At 37.1% G+C, this 19,160-nt stretch overlaps 2 protein-coding genes across 4 annotated transcripts; both read left to right on the top strand.

Moving 5' to 3' along the window:
• Positions 1–1,017: 1,017 nt before the first annotated feature.
• Positions 1,018–6,759, top strand: cfi (complement factor I). Of its 2 annotated transcripts, XM_087788303.1 has the most exons (18): positions 1,018–1,089; positions 1,253–1,308; positions 1,950–2,103; positions 2,195–2,258; positions 2,784–2,946; positions 3,071–3,258; positions 3,980–4,087; positions 4,168–4,281; positions 4,345–4,380; positions 4,495–4,515; positions 4,575–4,693; positions 4,767–4,870; positions 4,928–4,972; positions 5,046–5,150; positions 5,791–5,974; positions 6,042–6,150; positions 6,208–6,356; positions 6,419–6,759. In XM_087788303.1, the coding sequence occupies exons 1-18, from the start codon at positions 1,042–1,044 to the stop codon at positions 6,485–6,487; spliced, it is 1,836 nt and encodes a 611-aa protein (XP_087644429.1). In that variant the 5' UTR covers positions 1,018–1,041; the 3' UTR covers positions 6,488–6,759. The 2 variants fall into 2 exon arrangements, with proteins under 2 accessions (XP_087644429.1, XP_087644428.1); XM_087788302.1 differs by lacking the exons at positions 6,208–6,356; positions 6,419–6,759 and having other exon boundaries at positions 5,791–5,966; positions 6,042–6,109.
• Positions 6,760–9,041: 2,282 nt separating this feature from the next.
• txk (TXK tyrosine kinase) lies at positions 9,042–18,828 on the top strand. Of its 2 annotated transcripts, none has more exons than XM_087790122.1 (16): positions 9,042–9,183; positions 11,705–11,756; positions 11,978–12,056; positions 12,113–12,238; positions 13,325–13,389; positions 13,464–13,523; positions 13,589–13,643; positions 14,388–14,467; positions 14,543–14,667; positions 15,657–15,731; positions 15,811–15,982; positions 16,040–16,256; positions 16,771–16,835; positions 17,112–17,230; positions 17,315–17,472; positions 17,562–18,828. In XM_087790122.1, exons 1-16 carry the CDS (start codon positions 9,165–9,167, stop codon positions 17,634–17,636), a joined length of 1,542 nt encoding a protein of 513 aa, XP_087646248.1. In that variant the 5' UTR covers positions 9,042–9,164; the 3' UTR covers positions 17,637–18,828. The 2 variants fall into 2 exon arrangements, with proteins under 2 accessions (XP_087646248.1, XP_087646247.1); XM_087790121.1 differs by having other exon boundaries at positions 11,684–11,756.
• The last annotated feature ends 332 nt before the right edge of the window (positions 18,829–19,160 follow it).

Genomic DNA, 19,160 nt, shown 5'->3' with positions numbered 1-19,160 from the left:
AATAAAACCTGGTGTCATTTTCAAGACTCGAGAGTGTCATCTAGTGGTCTTTCAAAATGAAGACACTGTATCATGATACCTCATCAGCTGGTTCATGAGGCCTGCTTTAACTCATCACTAGCACTACACACGCTACACTGCAAAAAAGCTCACCGAAATGTAGATCAACCCTTGGATCAAACGTGGCCCTCTCACTATATTAATGCTGCCCTCATGAGTTTAGAGAAGAAGATGTAGAAAATGTTTTTGACAGCTAAAAGTGTATTTGTATTTATTTATTGAGATCAGGTATTATTTAAAAAATAATAATAATTAAAATGCATGGTTTATAAATATTTTATTTGCATCTTGAATTTTTTTTTAAACTTTTTTGGGGGGTGTCATCATGATCAGTCACTGCATCTTGGAGAGGAAGACTTCGACAACTGAAACATGTGAGTGAGAGTTGGGTTTAAACATTAGGACTTTGCCTTTAGTTAGCACATAGATCTATATGCAGGTCAATCTATCTTGCAAATGCACAACACATCCCTCCTCCTCCACATGCACCTCCAGTCTGCCTGCAGTCATCTTCAAGTCCCACGTCAGGCAAGAGTCTTGTTCTGTGTGAGGTTTCTGCCTCAGAGGCAGTTTTTTCCTTGCCACTGTTGCTCTTGTGATTGACTGCGACCTGTTTTCCTTAGATTGGTGTCCAAGTCTCTCCTGGTTGAAACATATTTGTGGTGTACTCTGAAATTGAACTTTGCGCTTTACTTTAGGATGCACTTTTGATACTGTTGTTTTTACTGATTACTGCTACTACTTGTAATTAAAACAATTCATTTTTAACGGTTACCTTGTTCAATTGTGTTCAATTATTCTGTTAGTGGAACCTTTTTTAAAAACTTTCACCGACAACTTCTGGTTAGCTTGTGACTCGTGAACTGAGGAGGAGTTAAATATTGATTGACATCATCAGTAAACAGAAAACAGAGGTGCAACGGTCATTAAATCAAATGATTCTGACCAGTCCTTTGAAAAGTTACTCCTTTTCGATTTAGGATGAGATTTATTAAAGTTTCATTCTTCTTCCTGTTTGGTTCCGTTTCGGTGAGTTTGTTTAAGATATTTATTGAAATAAATGTAATTAATACAACATACTTTCAAGTGCTGATAAAATAAAAAACAACAACGCTTTCATTACATGTTATATCAATGTCAAGTCTCTCTCTGGATATTTACCATAATTGTTGTTTTGTACTTTTATCTTCAGATTAATACTCACACTACAGACGACTTCCTGGGACCAATCCAGTGTCTGGAACAGAGGTCTGTTTTTGTTATTGAGTATATATATATATATATATATATATATATATATATATATACAGTGCCTTGCGAAAGTATTCGGCCCCCTTGAACCCCCTTGAACCTTTCAACATTTCGCCACATTTCAGGCTTCAAACATAAAGATATAAAATCCGTCTTTAAACTTCTCCACAACAGTATCTCGGACCTGCCTGGTGTGTTCCTTTGTCTTCATGGTTCTCTCTGCGCTTTAAACAGAACCCTGAGACTATCAAAGAGCAGGTGCATTTATACGGAGACTTGATTACACACAGGTGCCTTCTATTTATCATCATCAGTCATTTAGGACAACATTGGATCATTCAAAGATCCTCACTGAACTTCTGGAGTGAGTTTGCTGCACTGATAGTAAAGGGGCCGAATAATATTGCACGCCCCACTTTTCAGTTTTTTATTTGTTAAAAAAGTTTAAATTATCCAATAAATTTCGTTCCACTTCACGATTGTGTCCCACTTGTTGTTGATTCTTGACAAAAAAATAAAATTTTATATCTTTATGTTTGAAGCCTGAAATGTGGTGAAATGTTGAAAGGTTCAAGGGGGCCGAATACTTTCGCAAGGCACTGTATATATATATATAATCTGCTTCTCTACAATGTCAGGTTGACTCGTGAAGCATGTGACCTGGTGTTTTGTCCACCATGGAAGTACTGCGTTCACGGCGTGTGTTCTTGTAAACCCCCCTACCTGTGTTCAAGTGATCAGGTGACCCCAGTTTGTAGTCATGGCAACAGGACACTCTTATCTTATTGCCAGGTAACCATTATTGTGAAATAACAAGATAATATGTATATTAGTATTTTAACAAGTTACACAGATTGACCGTCTTTTTATATGTACATTTTAGGCAATGGTCTTTTCCTGTCGGACAAAAGCTCCTGAAATGTCTCATTTTAGTGACACATGCACAGGTAACTCAACTTAAAAAGGTGTGTGTGAGATAATTAGACTCAAGCAAACCATATTCGACAGGCTGGTAGTTTGTTTTAGAGTACAGAATAATCTGATCTTCCTAGTTCAAAAGATGAATACATTCATTTAATTTAAGGTCAATTAAATAGTTTAAAACACAATATAGCTATATATTATCTATTATTTTTATATATATATATATATTATCAATGAGTCTTTTGAAAAATAGTGATATATAATAAATATCCCAGAAACAAGAAATATTACTAATGAATGAGATTCCATTTTCAAACAAAAAACACCTTAGAAGAAGATAAGAAGTGGCTACAGAAGTAAATTTGAAATTCATTTAGTTGAAATTGTATCAATACATTCAGTATATACACATAGTAAACCCTTGTGTTGTCTCTGGGTCAAGGTCAATGACCTCCACCACTGCATATGTATTTCTGGAAGACAGTTAGATCGTTTACCTTGACCCTGAGATAACAAGGGTCAAGGAGAAACCACTTTCTTGTGTGCAGGCGAAGAAACCAAGTTCAAAACCTGGATCGAGAAACACGTAGAAGTGGTGCAGGTGTTTGTTCCAGGAGGTGCCAACAACAAAGGCGAGGAGCTGCTGGTGTGTGAGGAGCTGTGGGACATGGCTGCTGCCAACGTGGTCTGCAGGGAGGCCGGTCACCCACAGTGAGACCGGAATATTATATTTCCTTTAGTCCTCTGTTTAGTTTCAGTCCACTGTAAATGATAGAGAAACCTTCTATCTAAACGTGTAGGTTAATCCTCTGACTTCATGTTGTTTTCGTCACAGTGGCGCACTCACAGCGGAAACTGTGTCGCACACGTCTCTGACAAGTCAACAAGGCTACACACCACCACGCAGGTGTGTGAGTGTGCGATGTCAGGGATATGAGAACTCACTGGCTGAATGCGCCATCTTTGACAAGACTGACACTAACAACAGGAGAGTCGCCACGGCAACCTGCTGGCCAACTAAAGGTTAGCATAAACATAACATTAGTTTTAACAGGGTTTATACACACCTTTATTTCATTTCATTGAAGAAGTTAATGTGTGAAGTACATGCTAATTATTCGTTCTTGTTTTTGTGCTATGTTTTATGTTCTAATTATTGTTTCTTTTCATGCTCATTATTTTTATGATTTTTGTGCTAATTGTTTTCAGTTTTGCAGGCTAATTCTTGGTTCTTTGGTTTTCTTGGATTCTTTGTTTTTGTGCATACGTTTGTGTCATAGCTGCTAATTATCTTTCAGTTTTTCTTGCTAATTGTTTTTTTTTTATGTGTTAATTAGTTTAATGGTTTTCTTGCTATTCTTTTCTCTTTCATCTGCTTATTATGTTCGGTATTTCGTGCTATCTTTTTTCTTTTTTACATGCTTATTATACTTCTTTTCAGTTTTACATGCTAATTATACTTCTTTTCAGTTTCACGTGCTGTTTTACATATTCATTATTTTTCCATTGCTTTTGTTTACGGTTTTCAAAATCAAAAATATTTATTGTCAGTTACTCGCTAACTAATTCTACTGGTATTTTTGGACAATTTCTTTCCCTATTTTACTACTTTTTTTTACTGTACTATTATCGTGCTAATTCTTTTCAGTTTTAGTGCTCTCTATTTTCTGTGTTTTTTATTTAAACAAAAATTGAATCATCAAGATATTTGGAAATTTCAAGGCACTGTGTTCATTTGTTTCAGGCGACTTGTGCGACTTCAGGTGTGTGAATGGAAAGTGCGTGTCTGTGCCACAGACATGTGATGGTGTTGACGACTGTGGCGACCGCAGCGACGAGATGTGTTGCAAGAGTGAGTTTGGACTCTGACACAAGAATACGGTGCATATTGATCAGTGATTCTGAATTAAAAATGACAATGTTTCGATGGAGAATGCAGAGGCGATGCATTTCGCTGCAGCACAGGTGTGTGTGTGCACAGAGAGTCTGTTGGTGATGGTGTACTGGACTGTTTGGATGGAGCTGATGAAGCAGCTACACATACTGGTAATACACCATCAGATCCGCAGCATTATTATATTTTTTACTTTTATTTTGAATTTCCCTCAGCAACTAAGACATCAAACTCTCTGCCAATGAGTACAGGTTTGTTTATTGTTATATTGAATCACTATATTCCACAATTTAAATGCATCAAAGAAGACACTGATGCTCATGAGTAGTTTGGAAACATTCAAAGTCCAACATGTTTTCTTTCAGAGTATATTTCTCCCAAGAAAGGTATGTAGTATCAGCTTGTGTTCATATTTCAGTTCAATGAGTAATTCTTTGAACAACAGAAGTGAGAGCGAGTAGAGTGAAGATGGAGTCACGGCTTTCATGTGGAGTGTCAACGAGTGCAGAGGATTTGATGTCAAGTCGAGTCAAAAGAGTGGTGGGTGGGATTCCAGCAGGAAAGGTGAGTTTGAGGTCCGAGCAGGTTGCTGACAACATGGCAGACCTGCCCTCACATGGTCCCGGTTTGTGTGCAGACTCAGATCCAGTGGCAGGTTGCCATCACAAAGAGCGGAAGGTTCTACTGTGGAGGAGCATATCTTGGCGACTGCTGGGTGATCACCACTGCACACTGCATTAGGTCTGAGATATTGAATTCACTTGGTTCGTGTTATCATACTTTCCATCTCTGTGCCAGGCCTCCCTCCGATTCCACCACAGCAGAGCCTCATTCTCAACCTAAGTAGATTCTCGACATCACTTGTTTTCAGATGTTTTTGATCCATCCAGTAAAGATTTGAGCTTTTCTCGCACAGACCAAACCTGGCTACGTTGAAGGTTAAACTTTCCCTCTGGAGAAGACACTCAGTTCAGGCCTCCACTGACATCGCCTTGGTTGAAGACGTCCACATCCACCCGGAGTACGTCCAAGACTTTTGAATTTTATGGAAGTATATGAGATCCATCAGAATGTTCAACGGTTGATTCTAACATCCCAAAAAGAAATTAAAAAAAAAATTGGAATTATTGGAATATAATAATTAGAATATTAAACTTCATGTAAGAAAGACAAATGTCTTAACTTTTGAAATATTTAAAATTATAATTCAATAAAAACAAAATCAACCTTTTAGTACATACATTTTGAATTAAATTATTCAAATAAATAATTCAATACTGAAAAAAGCAATTGAATAAAAAAATAAAAAAACAACATTAGAATGTTAAATTCTGTTCAATATTCTGATGAAAGTATTGTACTTCCATACCTCTTGTGCTGTATATTCTTACTTTACTGACATGAAAGGATTCTAGGAACCAAAGAGACAGAAGTAAAGGCCAGTGAAACCAGAAAACTGGTTATGGACCCCATCCATCAATAGTCTGTGCTCACAGACTATTGATGGATGGGGTCCATAACCAGTTTTCCTTCTGTTTTAATAGAAGAACTGTTCGTATAATCTTCTACTGGCCTTTCCCCTTCCAATAAAACTCTCCTTTAAGTTATATATCACTAAAAAAACATTTCTTCCTCTCATTCCTTTTTAAACCACAAAATAGTTTCAACCCAAAAACCCTACAGAATGACATCGCCCTGGTGCAGATGAGGAGGTACCACAGCAGTGGAGCTTGTCTCTCAGATAATCCATCCATCACCCCGATCTGCGTGCCCTGGTCGCCCAAACTTTTCCAGCCTAACCACACCTGCACTATCTCTGGATGGGGACAGACTGCTGGTACCTCTGTCTTTATTCTTGAAGAATGAGCATGTGAGATGATGAGATGACAATGAAAATTTACCTGCTCATCAGGTGGTCCTTGATTGTTCCTCTTCGGTCCTTCAGTGGGCAAACGTGACTCTGATCCATGACTGTCAGAGATTCTACGGCGAGAGCTTCAGGCCGGGCATGACCTGTGCAGGTGAGCTGCCGATAAAGTGAGTGGAGCATGTAGTGATGCATCGTTTGTTTTGGACAGGTGAGTTGGGAGGACAGGTGGACAGTTGTCATGGCGACAGCGGGGGTCCTCTAGTTTGTCAAGATGAGCTGGGGGTGTCGTACTTGTGGGGAATCGTCAGCGGGGGGAGGAAATGTGGACACCAGGATTCACCTGGACTTTACACAGAGGTTAATCCAACATGATGGGAAAATGTTTGCTGCGTTGTATCATCCAAATGTGGTTTTTGCAGATCGCTCACTTCTTCGAGTGGATCAGAGGACATACTGGCTGGGCTGCAGTCACCAAGTTCAACTCCTGATTAAGCAACTTCACGATTTAAGTCACTTATTTCATGTATATGAATGGATAGAAAAGGTTGAATCAAAGAAGTTTAAATTAAGGTCAAATAAAAACAATAACTACAAAACCCCTTTATAAGTGATTTATTTTTGTTTCAACCCCAATGTCATTGCCCTAAATTCATTGTATCTATATAATTTAATATAGTTTCAAGCTCTTAAGGTAAGGTAAGGTAAAACTTTATTGATCCCTCAGGAGGTCTCCTTTGGGAAATTGTTTTTTACCAATAGCCAGCAATTTTTCATAAACAATAAAAAATAATACATAAAAAATAAAATAAGAAGAACATAAAGAGGAAGAACAAGATGACACAATCTAAGTCTAAAGACAAAGACAAAGGACATAGGTCAAGGAAAGGAAAACAACAAAGACAAAGATACAAAGACTAACATGGAACAGAACATCCAGATACTTTCACTCCACTCCTGCCCCCGAACTCAGAATTGTACAATTTAATAGCCCGAGGGATGAATGAGTCCCTGAGTCTATTTGTTTTGCACCTGGGTAGGAGCATTCGTGCACTCATTCTGCTTCTCTGCTCACTGATGACAGTGTTCAGAGGATGACTGTCATCATCCATGATGGACAGTAGTTTGTTCAATGATATCCTCTCAGCAACTGTCACCAGTGAGTCCAGCTTCATTCCAACCACAGAACCAGCCCTCCTGATCAACCTGTCCAACCTGTTGACACTCCTCTTGGACACATTTCCACCCCAACACACCACAGCATAGAACAGGACACTGGCCACCACAGACTGGTAGAACATGCAGAGGAGCTTCTTGCAGATGTTAAATGATCGAAGCCTCCTCAGAAAGTACAGTCTACTCTGAACCTTCTTATACACATGGTCTGTGTTGCAGGACCAGTCCAGTTTACTGTCCATCCACACACCGAGGTACTTATAGTTGTCCACTATCTCCACCTCGTCGCCTCTGATGGACACTGGACGTGGCTTTGTCCTGGACCTCCCGAAATCCAAGACCAGCTCCTTGGTTTTTGAGGTGTTCAGCTGCAAGTGGTTCCTCTCACTCCAGTCCACAAAGTCACGTATCAGACTCCTGTACTCGTCTTCGCTGTTGTCCCTGATGCATCCAACAATGGCAGTGTCGTCAGCATACTTCTGGACGAGACTCAGCTCTGAGTTGTAGCAGAAGTCTGAAGTGTAGATGGTGAAGAGGAGAGGGGCCAGTACTGTCCCCTGAGGTGCTCCTGTACTGCACACCATAGTGTCAGACTTGATGTCCTTCAGCCTGACATACTGTGGTCGATCAGTAAGATAGTCCGTAATCCAGGAGACCAGACCAGGGTCCACATGCATCTTAGTCAGTTTGTCCTGCAGCAGAGTGGGTTGGATAGTGTTGAAGGCACTAGAAAAGTCCAGGAACAGGATTCTCACTGAACCGCTTCCTTTATCCAAGTGGGAGTAGGTCCGATGCAGGAGGTGAAGGATGGCATCTTCCACACCAACTGCTGGCTGGTAGGCAAACTGCAGGGGGTCTTGCGCGTGCTGGACTTGTGGCGTGAGATGTTTGAGGACCAGCCGCTCCAGTGTCTTCATCAGCTGCGAAGTCAGTGCCACCGGTCTGTAATCGTTCAGCACACTCGGTCGGATCTTTTTAGGGACTGGAACGATACAGGAAGTCTTCCACAGAGTTGGTACTTTCCCCAGCCGTAGACTGAGGTTGAAGACATGCTGGAGTGGCTCAGCTAGTAATTAAAACATCATTGAAAGCAATGAGCTCCAACCATGAAAGTATACGAGTGCCATCAGTATATTGAATGATTAGATTTTACATTTCAAATTTGGAAACTTTTTTTTTAATCGACATCTTGTAAGCGTTTTTTAATCATTGCATTATCTTTAAATTATAATGTGTGAAAAAAAATATATTTCGTAAATATTCTTATTTCTAAAAAACAATAATAAGACATTTTTCTTTCAATAAACAAATCATTAAAATAAATGCTTGAAAAAAGTTTTAACATTCTAAATGTTAAACTCAACCATTCAACATTCTAATGTAACTGAAGTACCTCCATTGGACGGTTGGTGGCACTAGCGCTCGCTTGCAAACACAGCCAACAAAGAAAGCGAAACTGCTCTTTACCGATCATGTATGACTTCCGAACCTTCTACAATCCACACGGAGCTCCAAATGATTGTCCAAAGTTCATCAATTATTATGGAATTAATATTAATGTTGATATACCTATGGATAAGTAGTTGCATAAATATATATATATATATATATATGCTTAATAGCAGCCAATAATGTATTTTGTTTTTAATCATTTGAGTTCTTTATCTCATGGAGACCATTTTGTCTAAAAATGAATAATTCAAATAAGTTGTTAAAAGCTTCATAACTACGTGTTGGTCCTCCTACCTAAAACTCCTCACATGGGGATGTGGCTCTTGTGGTTTTTAGTGAGATTGTGACTCTCATTTCCTGTCCTTAGTTTGTCGATGACTGACACCTGAAGGTTTTCTCGCTCACAAGTTCCTGTACCTTCATTACTTCCTACACCTGCTTCTTCTCGCTCTTGATGTTGTGTTGGACGGTTGAAGCTGTAGAACACTCTGGTTGGTAGACCACCTGGTTTCTCTTCAGCTGAAGAACAGGAGGACTTGGATGAGAATGTTTCACTCCAGTAAGTTACTTTACGTTCTTTCATTTGAACTTTTATTAAGAGTTTTATTAAGGAACTGCCATGACATCATTATGGTAAACACATTGTTGCTATTTAGCGAACGGAAATACTTTTGTTCCTACAGAGACAAAAACCTTGTAGTATTCCACTGAAATGAATGTCAGAGGCACAAAGAACGTAATTCACCTTGACCCAGAGACAACACAAGGAATACCATAAACACGTTTTTTTCTGATATTTGGGTCTCCTTTACCCTAACCACCTCGGCCGAGCACAACTTCCTCCTCCTGACAAGGTAAAAAAGAAATACAAGAACCAAAACAGGAAAAAAAAAAAAAAAATGAAAGACAATTTCAAGAAATCGTGACACCAAGACTAATTTAAGAGATACTCAAAACAATAAATGAGTTGCCCTTTAAGAAATTTTAGGATTACTCTACTTTATTAGACAGGTTCCACAACATTTATTTTTTGAAAGATATTTTTGTGTTTTCCATAACAAAAGACAGCATTCATTTAATTCAACTTTATTTAAAGTGTCAATTCGTAACAAAGTTATCTCCAGACACAATAACACTATAAGGGAGAAAAAGAATAGCAGGTCCCATCGAATCAACATATATTAAATCACAGTGTGTGACAATGACAAAACCTTAAGCAGAACCAGACTTTCCTTTTCTTTGCTTTAATAAAAACAAAGTCTGTCTGTCTGTCACGCAGAAGAATGCCTCCCACAGCGTTTTCAGAGTTGGTCAGAGGGATGGCTCACGATTTTGAGGGGAAAGGAGTCGAGGCCTAGGGTCAAGTGGGGAAAATGTATCTGGACCCCAAATGGTGGTGGTAGGTGGATCAGACGGCCAAAAAGTAGGTCGGTAGCGGTCGCTATCTAGACCGAATGTTTGCGATTTTTGCGAATGGGCAGACTTTATACCGCCGAGATTTTTGGAGATGACAGATCGTCGTCTGGACTTTGTCAGGTTACAAGTTATTTGGTTGTTCGAGGCTGCTGCTACCAGGACACAAAGTTGGCACAAAAAAATCAAAGTTTAGAAAAAATGATATTTTGCCGCAAAATAGGCACCCAAACAGGTGTACCGTATCAAATAGAATCGTTAGACAAATGCAAAAAAATTGGTGTTAAAATGTGCTGCAATGTGTCAGCAGCTGTTTCATCAAACCTCACAAACCCATCACTTCCATTGTCTCTAAATGAAGCAACTTTCACAGACAATAGTTCAGGATGTTGTCACTTATTTGGGTTACATAATTTGATTTATGTTGATTTGTGATATTGTTTATTTATAGCATTGATTAAGGCTGGCTAATTTAACATTATTGTTATTGTAGTTGAAAACAGAGTTAAAAGAATGAAATTGATAATTTATTCTAGTTGAAATTATTCAGAAACAGCAAGTTTTGCGTTAGAAAACGTATGTTCTGCCACAGATAAAGACCGGAAGTAGTTTTACCCGCAGCCAAGTTCCATAAAAAACTGACAGTCTGAACCCTTGTTTGCATCAGCTTTTTTTTTTAATATGAAGCAACTTTATTTTCCACCACTGACATCCTGCAAGGTTATTTTTGGAACAGAGTTAATCTACACAGACTGTTTTTCTATCCTTGAACTTACCCTCTCTGCCTTATTCTCAAAATAACCTTTCAAGAAATGTCATAAAAATGATTAAAATTGCTGAATAAAATATACAAAGGTGCTGGACTGTGGCTGAATGAGTTCTAGTAAGTTACAAGTTTGATTATGATATAAATGCTTCTTATGTTATGTTATTATGTTATGCTTATGGTTCCACGCACACGGCTCAGGACCAGAGGAGAGAAATCTTTTCAGGCTGTTCCTCCTAAGCTTTGGAACGATCTTCCTCTCCCTCTGCGCTTGATGGAGTCTACTGACTCCTTCAAGAAACATCTTAAGACGTTTCTATTTCTTCAGGCTTTTCCTTGATTTTCTGGAACTCCTGTGTTGTTCTCAGTATTATCTTGATCTTTAAAGTATATACTTTTTTGAGTATGGTTTTGATTGTTTAAGTGCTTTGTGACCCTGGTCTAGAAAAGCGCTATATAAATAAATATTACTTACTTACTTACTTACTTACTTATTCTGCAGCAAGTGAGTTTGTGGTGGTCTGTATTTTTTTTAACTCTTCAAAGATTTACTTTTTAAGGTAAGGTAAGGTAAGGTAAAACTTTATTGATCCCTCAGGAGGTCTCCTTTGGGAAATTGTTTTACATTCTCAACAAAAAAATTACGTGATAATCAAAGAAACTAATGTAATGTTAATTCATTGTTTAAATTGTTCATTGAAGTTGTTTTCCTATTTTATATTTTCCCACTGCTTTTATGGTCACTAACGTTTCTTTCTGGTATTAAAAAAAACATCTGGATGCATGTTATCATTGAACAATATACTTTTTTCAACATTATAATCTGATTAAATTATTGAGGTAAATTCTCACATAATGGAAGTTTTCTGTTCTGTCTGAGGACATGTGTCTCGTTCACCAGATTACTTTACACACTCCATCTTCTGCTGCTGCTGCTGCGTCGTCCAGACCAGGTACAGTCGCACTTTTGTCAAGTTTCATCTTCACCACTTTTAATGTTATGATGCACTTATTTAGTTTGAGAATAATATATTTGAAATTTGAATCACAATTATTTGACTGATAACAAGGGAGATATTATGGTTTATAATATAGTTTTTCTTTTTTAAAGAATTGAATTATTTTTGAATTATTCAATCATGTCTGTATTCTACATTGGACCATCCATGTCCAGGGAGATCAGCACCAGCCTGCAGCTGGAGAGAGAAAGCACGTCGTGTTTCTCCAGGCGATATCCAGGAAAAGCCCGTCGGGTGAGAATCGCAGCTGAGATGCCTTCACACAGTTCACTCATGAATGTCTCTGTCAGGTGGACCGGTCCATGAAGAAGCTTCCTCTGACTCCTCCGGAGAATAGGGCTTGTAAAAGCTGGCAGAGTGTCGTCGCCATGTACGATTTCGTCGCCAAGGAGGACACTGACCTCACGCTGACCAAGGTGCTGTCCTGTTGAGGAGTCGCAGTGCATTGTGGTTGTTTTACCACAATTTATGGGAGCATTTTCTGTTATGGAAATATATCAGTATTCAGAATATTGAATAGTTGAATTTAACAATTGCAAAATACTGACATTTTGAAGCATTTAATTAAGCATTTAATTTCTTAATTAAACAACTAATTTCAATAATATATATATTAAAAGGTTGAATTTGTTTTTGGTTTTAACAATTGATTTTAAAGATTCAAATATACACATATAATTTGTTTTTCTAATGCCAATAATTCCAAAATAATCTCTCTAAAATCTATCATTTTTAGTACATAGAAATGTTGGTATAATAGTGTCACCATGACTGGCTCAAAGTTTGATACCTCAGTACCTCAGTTTGGTATTTTCTGGTGGCATGTACAGTATATATACAATTAAAACAACTTAATAAAGTAAAAATACTAATAATACGAATTGAAAAATAGTAAACAAAATATTGTTTATAACAAATGGAATAAGCAAATCAAACTCCATGTGCAAAAATTAATTGTTTTTTTAAATAGTTTAAAAAAATCAATTATTAAAAAAAGTATTTAAAAAAAAATGTAACCTTTCAATATACAAATTACTGAATTCAATCATTCAATATAAACTAATTCAATTTTTCAATTTAGAAATTGTTGAATCTAATTATTAAAAAAAAAAAAAAAAACACCGCACTCAAGGCTTTCTTTTTTGTTTTTTACTGGGCATTTCTATTTTTGTATTGTATCTAAAACACACAGATAATAAAAGTGTTAAAATACATTGCAAACAAAGTTTTCTTAACATAAAATACTTATGTATTAAATGTCCTGTGGTTCAAAGCACACTTTCCGCCATCTTTGAATGTAGAGAGAACTTATCTTAGATGGTTTATCAATGTATAGGTTCACACACGATCCTCAAATATGACATTGTTGAGATTTGACCTATAACTTTTTTAACCCTTTACATATTTATATCAAACATATTCATTACTTTTTAGTTAATTTAAAGATACACAAAATTCCTTCAGTCAAAGACATGACAGATGTTCTCTCGGTCTGACCTCAGGGTGAAGAATACATCGTCCTCCATAAGCAGGACCAGCAGTGGTGGAGGGCTCAGGACCAACACGGGTCAGTGTGGACCGCTCCCAGAATATTTTTTGCACCATTAGTGGAAGACATGTTGACTTTGGTTTCTGCCTCAGGAACGCCGGCTTCATCCCCAGTAACTATGTGACGGAGAAGAACAAAATAGAAGCTAACCCGTGAGTCAGAGATCGTACACACATCCCTGTGGGCTTTTATTAAAAATATCTTCTGCTGGACGTAGATGGTACTGCAGGAACATCACCAGGACAGAAGCCGAGCAGCTCCTCAGACAAGCGGTAATCCATCATATGATCGACTGATAAATAGTGGTGGGGTTTCATGACACAGTGTAATCAATTTAAAGGCCACTACATTTTACTCTCTGCTTTACAACCTTTGAAACACCAATTCAATGAATCCTTACATCATATTCTATTCTGAGAGCGCCATCTACTGAACTCTAACAATTACTACACTGTGTCATGAAACCTCATCTGCCCATCACTGCTAGGTTAGGTCTCTCCCCCAGAGAAGGTTATTTTCATCAAGGAACAGGTGGTTTACCAGTGGGGTATTTTAAAATTCCATCTGGGTCAGGAGATTTTTTGAAGGTTGCGTCATCCACTTGTATGGCTTGTAACTTCTGCTGTGCATGCACTCTGGTTTCAACCAGAACAGAAAAACAAAGAAACATGAGTCTATAAAGCACAGCACTAAATAAATCAATTTTAGGCCAATATTGTATTTATTTCACATCTAAACTCCAAAATTCAATTTTGCACATCATTGACATGGGTTTAATTCCCGATTAGCCAGTAAAAATCATGAAACTCAAAAGTTGTTTTGTTGATTTCATATTTAGCCCTGTTCCATATAGAAATTTAAATTTCAGCGCGTGGCAGAGGCATGCACTTTTTGAATCCCTTTGAGTCTTGGTAAAAACAATCATTGGTATGTTCATAGACATGTCTTCAGTCCTTCCCGACATTTTTTAATTTGTTGTAGTACACTATTGATTCATGATGTGTGTGAGTCTCCAGGACAAAGAAGGAGGGTTTGTGGTGCGAGAATCCAGTCAGGAAGGAATCTACACCGTCTCCGTTTACACCAAGATGTTGAGGTGATTCAATGACGCGTTAGAATCTCTCAACAACTTATCTAAATCTCTTCTTCTATGCTTTCTGTGGGTTTGTAGCACAGATAGCCATGTTCGTCACTATCTGATCCGAAAAACCGAGAGCGGTCAGTTTTACCTGGCAGAGAACTACACCTTCAGCAGCATTCCTGAAGTCATACACTACCATGAACACAACGCCGCAGGTGTGTCAAATCTCGTTGCTAATGATGAAAGTATTTCAGTGTCTTTGAAGTATTGAATAAATATTCATTTTTAGGCTTTTAGTTATTTCTTTAGAATATTCTAGTTCAATGATTTCTATATTAAAAGGTTGAATTTGTATTTATTTCATATTTTAATTCAAACATTTCTATATTGAAATGTTACATTTTATTTATTTCTATGTATATAGAAAATTAGAAAAATAGAAAATTCAAATATTGATAAATAGAAAATTCAAATATTGATATCACAGATTTTCTACGCATATATTTTGATATTCTAATTCCAATAATTCAAAAATAAATGTTTTAAATGTACTATTTTTTCATTTGTAGCATGTTGAATTCATTATGAAAATGATGGTATTGAAGTTCCACCTTAATTGGCTGAAAGTTCAAGTTCAAGTAGATAGGTACACTTGTGGTATTGTCTGGTGGCACAATTATACAAATATTTTCTATAGAATTTTAAAAGGCCATTGATGTTCTATTGAATGTTCTATTTAAAACATTTATTTTTACATTGGTAAAATTAAAATATCAAACTCTATGTTTAAAAAAAACAACAATTTTAGTTTATACAAAAACAAAATTCTTCAATACATAAACTGTTGAAATAAAATATATAAAAAAAAAAAAAAACAACAACATTTCAATAAAAGAAAAGTATATAAAAAGATATAATTGATGCCTTATGAAACAGTTGATGAGGTATCATGATACAGTGTCTTCATTTTGAAAGACCACTAGATGTCACTCTGTGTTTAAAAATGATGCCATGTTTCATTGAATGAGTAGACCATTCAAATGTTATAAAGTAGAGTGCCACCTTTCAAAATGGAGACACTGTATCATGATACCTCACTAGCTGTGTCATGAGGCCTCATCAACCCATCGACCCATCACTACTTGTTACTGATGACCACAGTGTTGCTGTCATGATGCAACAGTTGTCTCATGTTGACGTGCAGGACTGGTCACCAGACTACGGTGTGCAGTTGGATCAACGTTGGAGTGTGTTCCTGCCACAGCCGGCTTTAGCTCAGGTAGATAAAAAAAATGTCCTGGTGAAAGAAGAGCTGAGCCAAAGGGCAGACAAGAACAAACTGTGTCTTGTGTCTTCAGATAAATGGGAGATCGACCCGGGGGAGCTAACCATCCTGGAGGAGGTCGGCAGCGGCGAGTTTGGTCTGGTGAATCTGGGCAGTTGGAGGTGCGACACCAAGGTTGCCATCAAGGCCATCAGAGAGGGGGCCATGAACGAGGAGGACTTCATCGAGGAGGCCAGGGTCATGATGTATGCGGCAGGACAGGGCCAGCACCACCACAACAGTCTCACTGTTTCTCTTCTCAGGAGACTCTGCCACCCGAAACTGGTGCAGCTCTATGGCGTCTGCCTGAAACAGCGCCCCCTGCTGATCGTGACCGAGTTCGTGGAGAAAGGTTGCTTGCTGAGCTTCCTTAGGCAGAGTGGGAGGAGTCTGAGTGAGAACTGGCTTCTATCCATGTGCCAGGACATCTGCGAGGGTATGGAATATTTGGAGGCCAACAGCTTCATCCACAGAGACCTGGTGAGTGACCACATGACAGGTGCTCACTAGAAGTGCCATCAAAATATTGGATTTTACGTTTTAGATGTTGAAACCTTTTTTTATTGGAAAAAATGTAATTCAATCATTTCTATATTGAAACATGGAATAATTTCATTTTAAAAATTGTAATATTTTCAAAACCAATTTTGCTCTGTTTAAACAATGAGTTTGATATTTTAATTCAAATATTTCAAAAACTTTGATTGAAAAATGTTTTGATTATTGGAATAGGCTACAGTCCCCGCAAACCCTCATAAAGGAATAAGCGGTAAAAAAAATGATAAAATGAATGAAACAAAATTAATTATTACGAAAAAAAAACAATGCTTAAAAAACATTTCAATTAAAAAACATCCATTTTCAACATTTGAAACATTAAATTCAACAGTTAAATATTCTGGTAAAACTGATATTCACTAATATAAAACCATGTTTGTCAATAGAAGTCACATCATAACACTGTAGACAATTACCTCATGTTTTTATCCACCAGGCAGCCCGGAACTGTCTGATCAGTGAGCACAATGTGGTGAAGGTTGGCGACTTTGGTATGGCCAGGTGAGTCTGTAACGCCTAGATTCATGTTTAGTAGTGATGGGAGAAAAAGCCTCATGAAACAGCTGATGAGATATCATGACACGGTGTCTTTATAAAACACTCTCTGATTTATAATCTTTGCCTCTGATCTACTAATTCAAAAAAACTTGGCATCATTTTCAAACTCACAGTGCCATCTAGTGGCCTTAGAAAACAATGACACTGTACCATGATACCTCATCAGCTGTTTCACTAAAACTCTACAGTTTTTAACATGACATTGTTCGGCACTACTAGGTACATTCTGAATAACCAGTACACAAGTTCCATTGGAGCCAAGTTCCCGGTCAAGTGGTCTCCTCCAGAAGTTCTTCATTTCTGTAAATACAGCAGCAAGTCAGACGTCTGGTCTTTCGGTAAGTTTTGTCTTGTGGTAGCTACTAAAGTGTAAACGTTTGACAGACACAAGCCGGATGTAGAACTGGGCTCTGTGTGTGCAGGCGTGCTGATGTGGGAGATCTACTCTGGGGGTCTGGTTCCCTTTGATAACCAGTCTAACCCTGACGTGGTCAAGGATGTCACCAGAGGGATTCGTCTGTACCGACCCCAGCAAGCAAACATGCAGGTTTACACTATTATGTACGACTGCTGGCACGAGGTAAGCAATAGCTTCTTCTGTAGTGAAAACAAAACTTCACGTCGCTAACCACATCTCCTTCTACTTCCTGTTTTATCTTGTCGTTCAAGAGGCCACAGTGTCGACCCACATTCTCCAAGATGCTGGATGTCATCAGAAAACTGTCTGAGAAACCAAATACGTGAAGTATCACTGTAGTAAAGAATTTAAAACGTATAATACCTGTTTTTTAAAAATAATGTATTTAATTTAATTGTAGCATAATTTTCTTTAATAAGATAAAATATGAATAATTAGACAAAATTCTCGGGTTGTAAGAATAAATCCGACATTAAACATGTTACCATGATACGGCATCGATATTCAGCAGCACTTTATTGATTTTGAAATAAACACTTATTTTTGCTTTTAAATTATATTTTATTTTATCATAGTACTTTTATGGTTTGCATTTAAATAAAGTCAGTGTGTTTATTTTTTCTGATTCAAACTTCCAACCGCTTGATGGCAGCTGTCCATCCGTCCTCCAAATCTAAAGGAACAATGAAATCCCACAAGTTGATGTTTCAAAACAATATAAACAGTTACAACATCATCAAGAGTCATGTGGTCTGTAAATCCTGCAACACCAGAGTCAAGTACTCGACAATACTACAAATATATCCTTGTTACTACAGTATGACAATATATTGTATCGTTGACCCTGTATCGTGATACGTATATGTCCAGATTTTTGCCAATACACCCATACATTGTTGTCTGTGGATTACATAAAAGTTTTTTCACAAATGACAGGATTGTTTGAGATCACATTAAATGTCATTTGGTAGATGACATTTGAAAGTGAGATTTATAAATGATTTTTAAACTGATAGGTTTTAATCGTCACAATTGTAATATACATGTATAAACAATATTGCAATCTTTGATCAAATTTATATTACATATACACACACTTTCCACTACACAGATAAATATACATTGTTTAATAATCACAAACCTGGCATCAAATCAGAATCTTCATATTTGTGAGTGATTTCATTTTTTTTATTTTTCCCTCAATCAAGAGGATTCTTGTCCCGATCAGAAATCAGGTCAAAAATAAAAAATAAAATAAAATGTATAACTGTGTCTATATTTTGATATTCTAAACTGAATGACTTGGATTATATTTGTATCATTAATTAAAATGATCTAAATTGCTGTTGTTTGTTGAATAAAAATAGCAAAACATTCAAATTGATGCAGCATGTTTACACACTTTTGCTTTCCTGTCGGGCGCTACAGCGACCCACAAACAGAAACAGAAAACGTGAATGAATGAGAGTCGGACAAAAAAATGTTCTGTACTTCGGTCAATAAAAATATATAATGTTGCATTGTGGTGTGGATTTCATTCATTGCAAGAAACTAGGGGGCGCTAAATATGGAAGCATATCAGATCCATCGGCATATTCATTTTAACATTTTTAACGTTATTTCATTGGGTTTTAAAGCATTGAGTTGTAATTTGTTTTAAATAATTTGATTCAATCATTTCTACATTGAAAGGTTTAATTTTTTCTAATTGAATAATTGAATTAAATCATTAGTTTATTCAAAGGTTGGAACTAAGTTGCTTATTAAGAAAACATGTATAAATTCCTTTTTTTAATAATTGAAAATATTAAAAACTAATTACATTGAGTTTAATATTCTATTAATTAAAA

This window comes from Callionymus lyra, chromosome 4, assembly GCF_982586985.1.
Source record: "Callionymus lyra chromosome 4, fCalLyr1.hap1.1, whole genome shotgun sequence".
NCBI lineage: Eukaryota > Metazoa > Chordata > Actinopteri > Syngnathiformes > Callionymidae > Callionymus > Callionymus lyra.
This window is presented reverse-complemented; position numbering and strand designations above follow the sequence as displayed.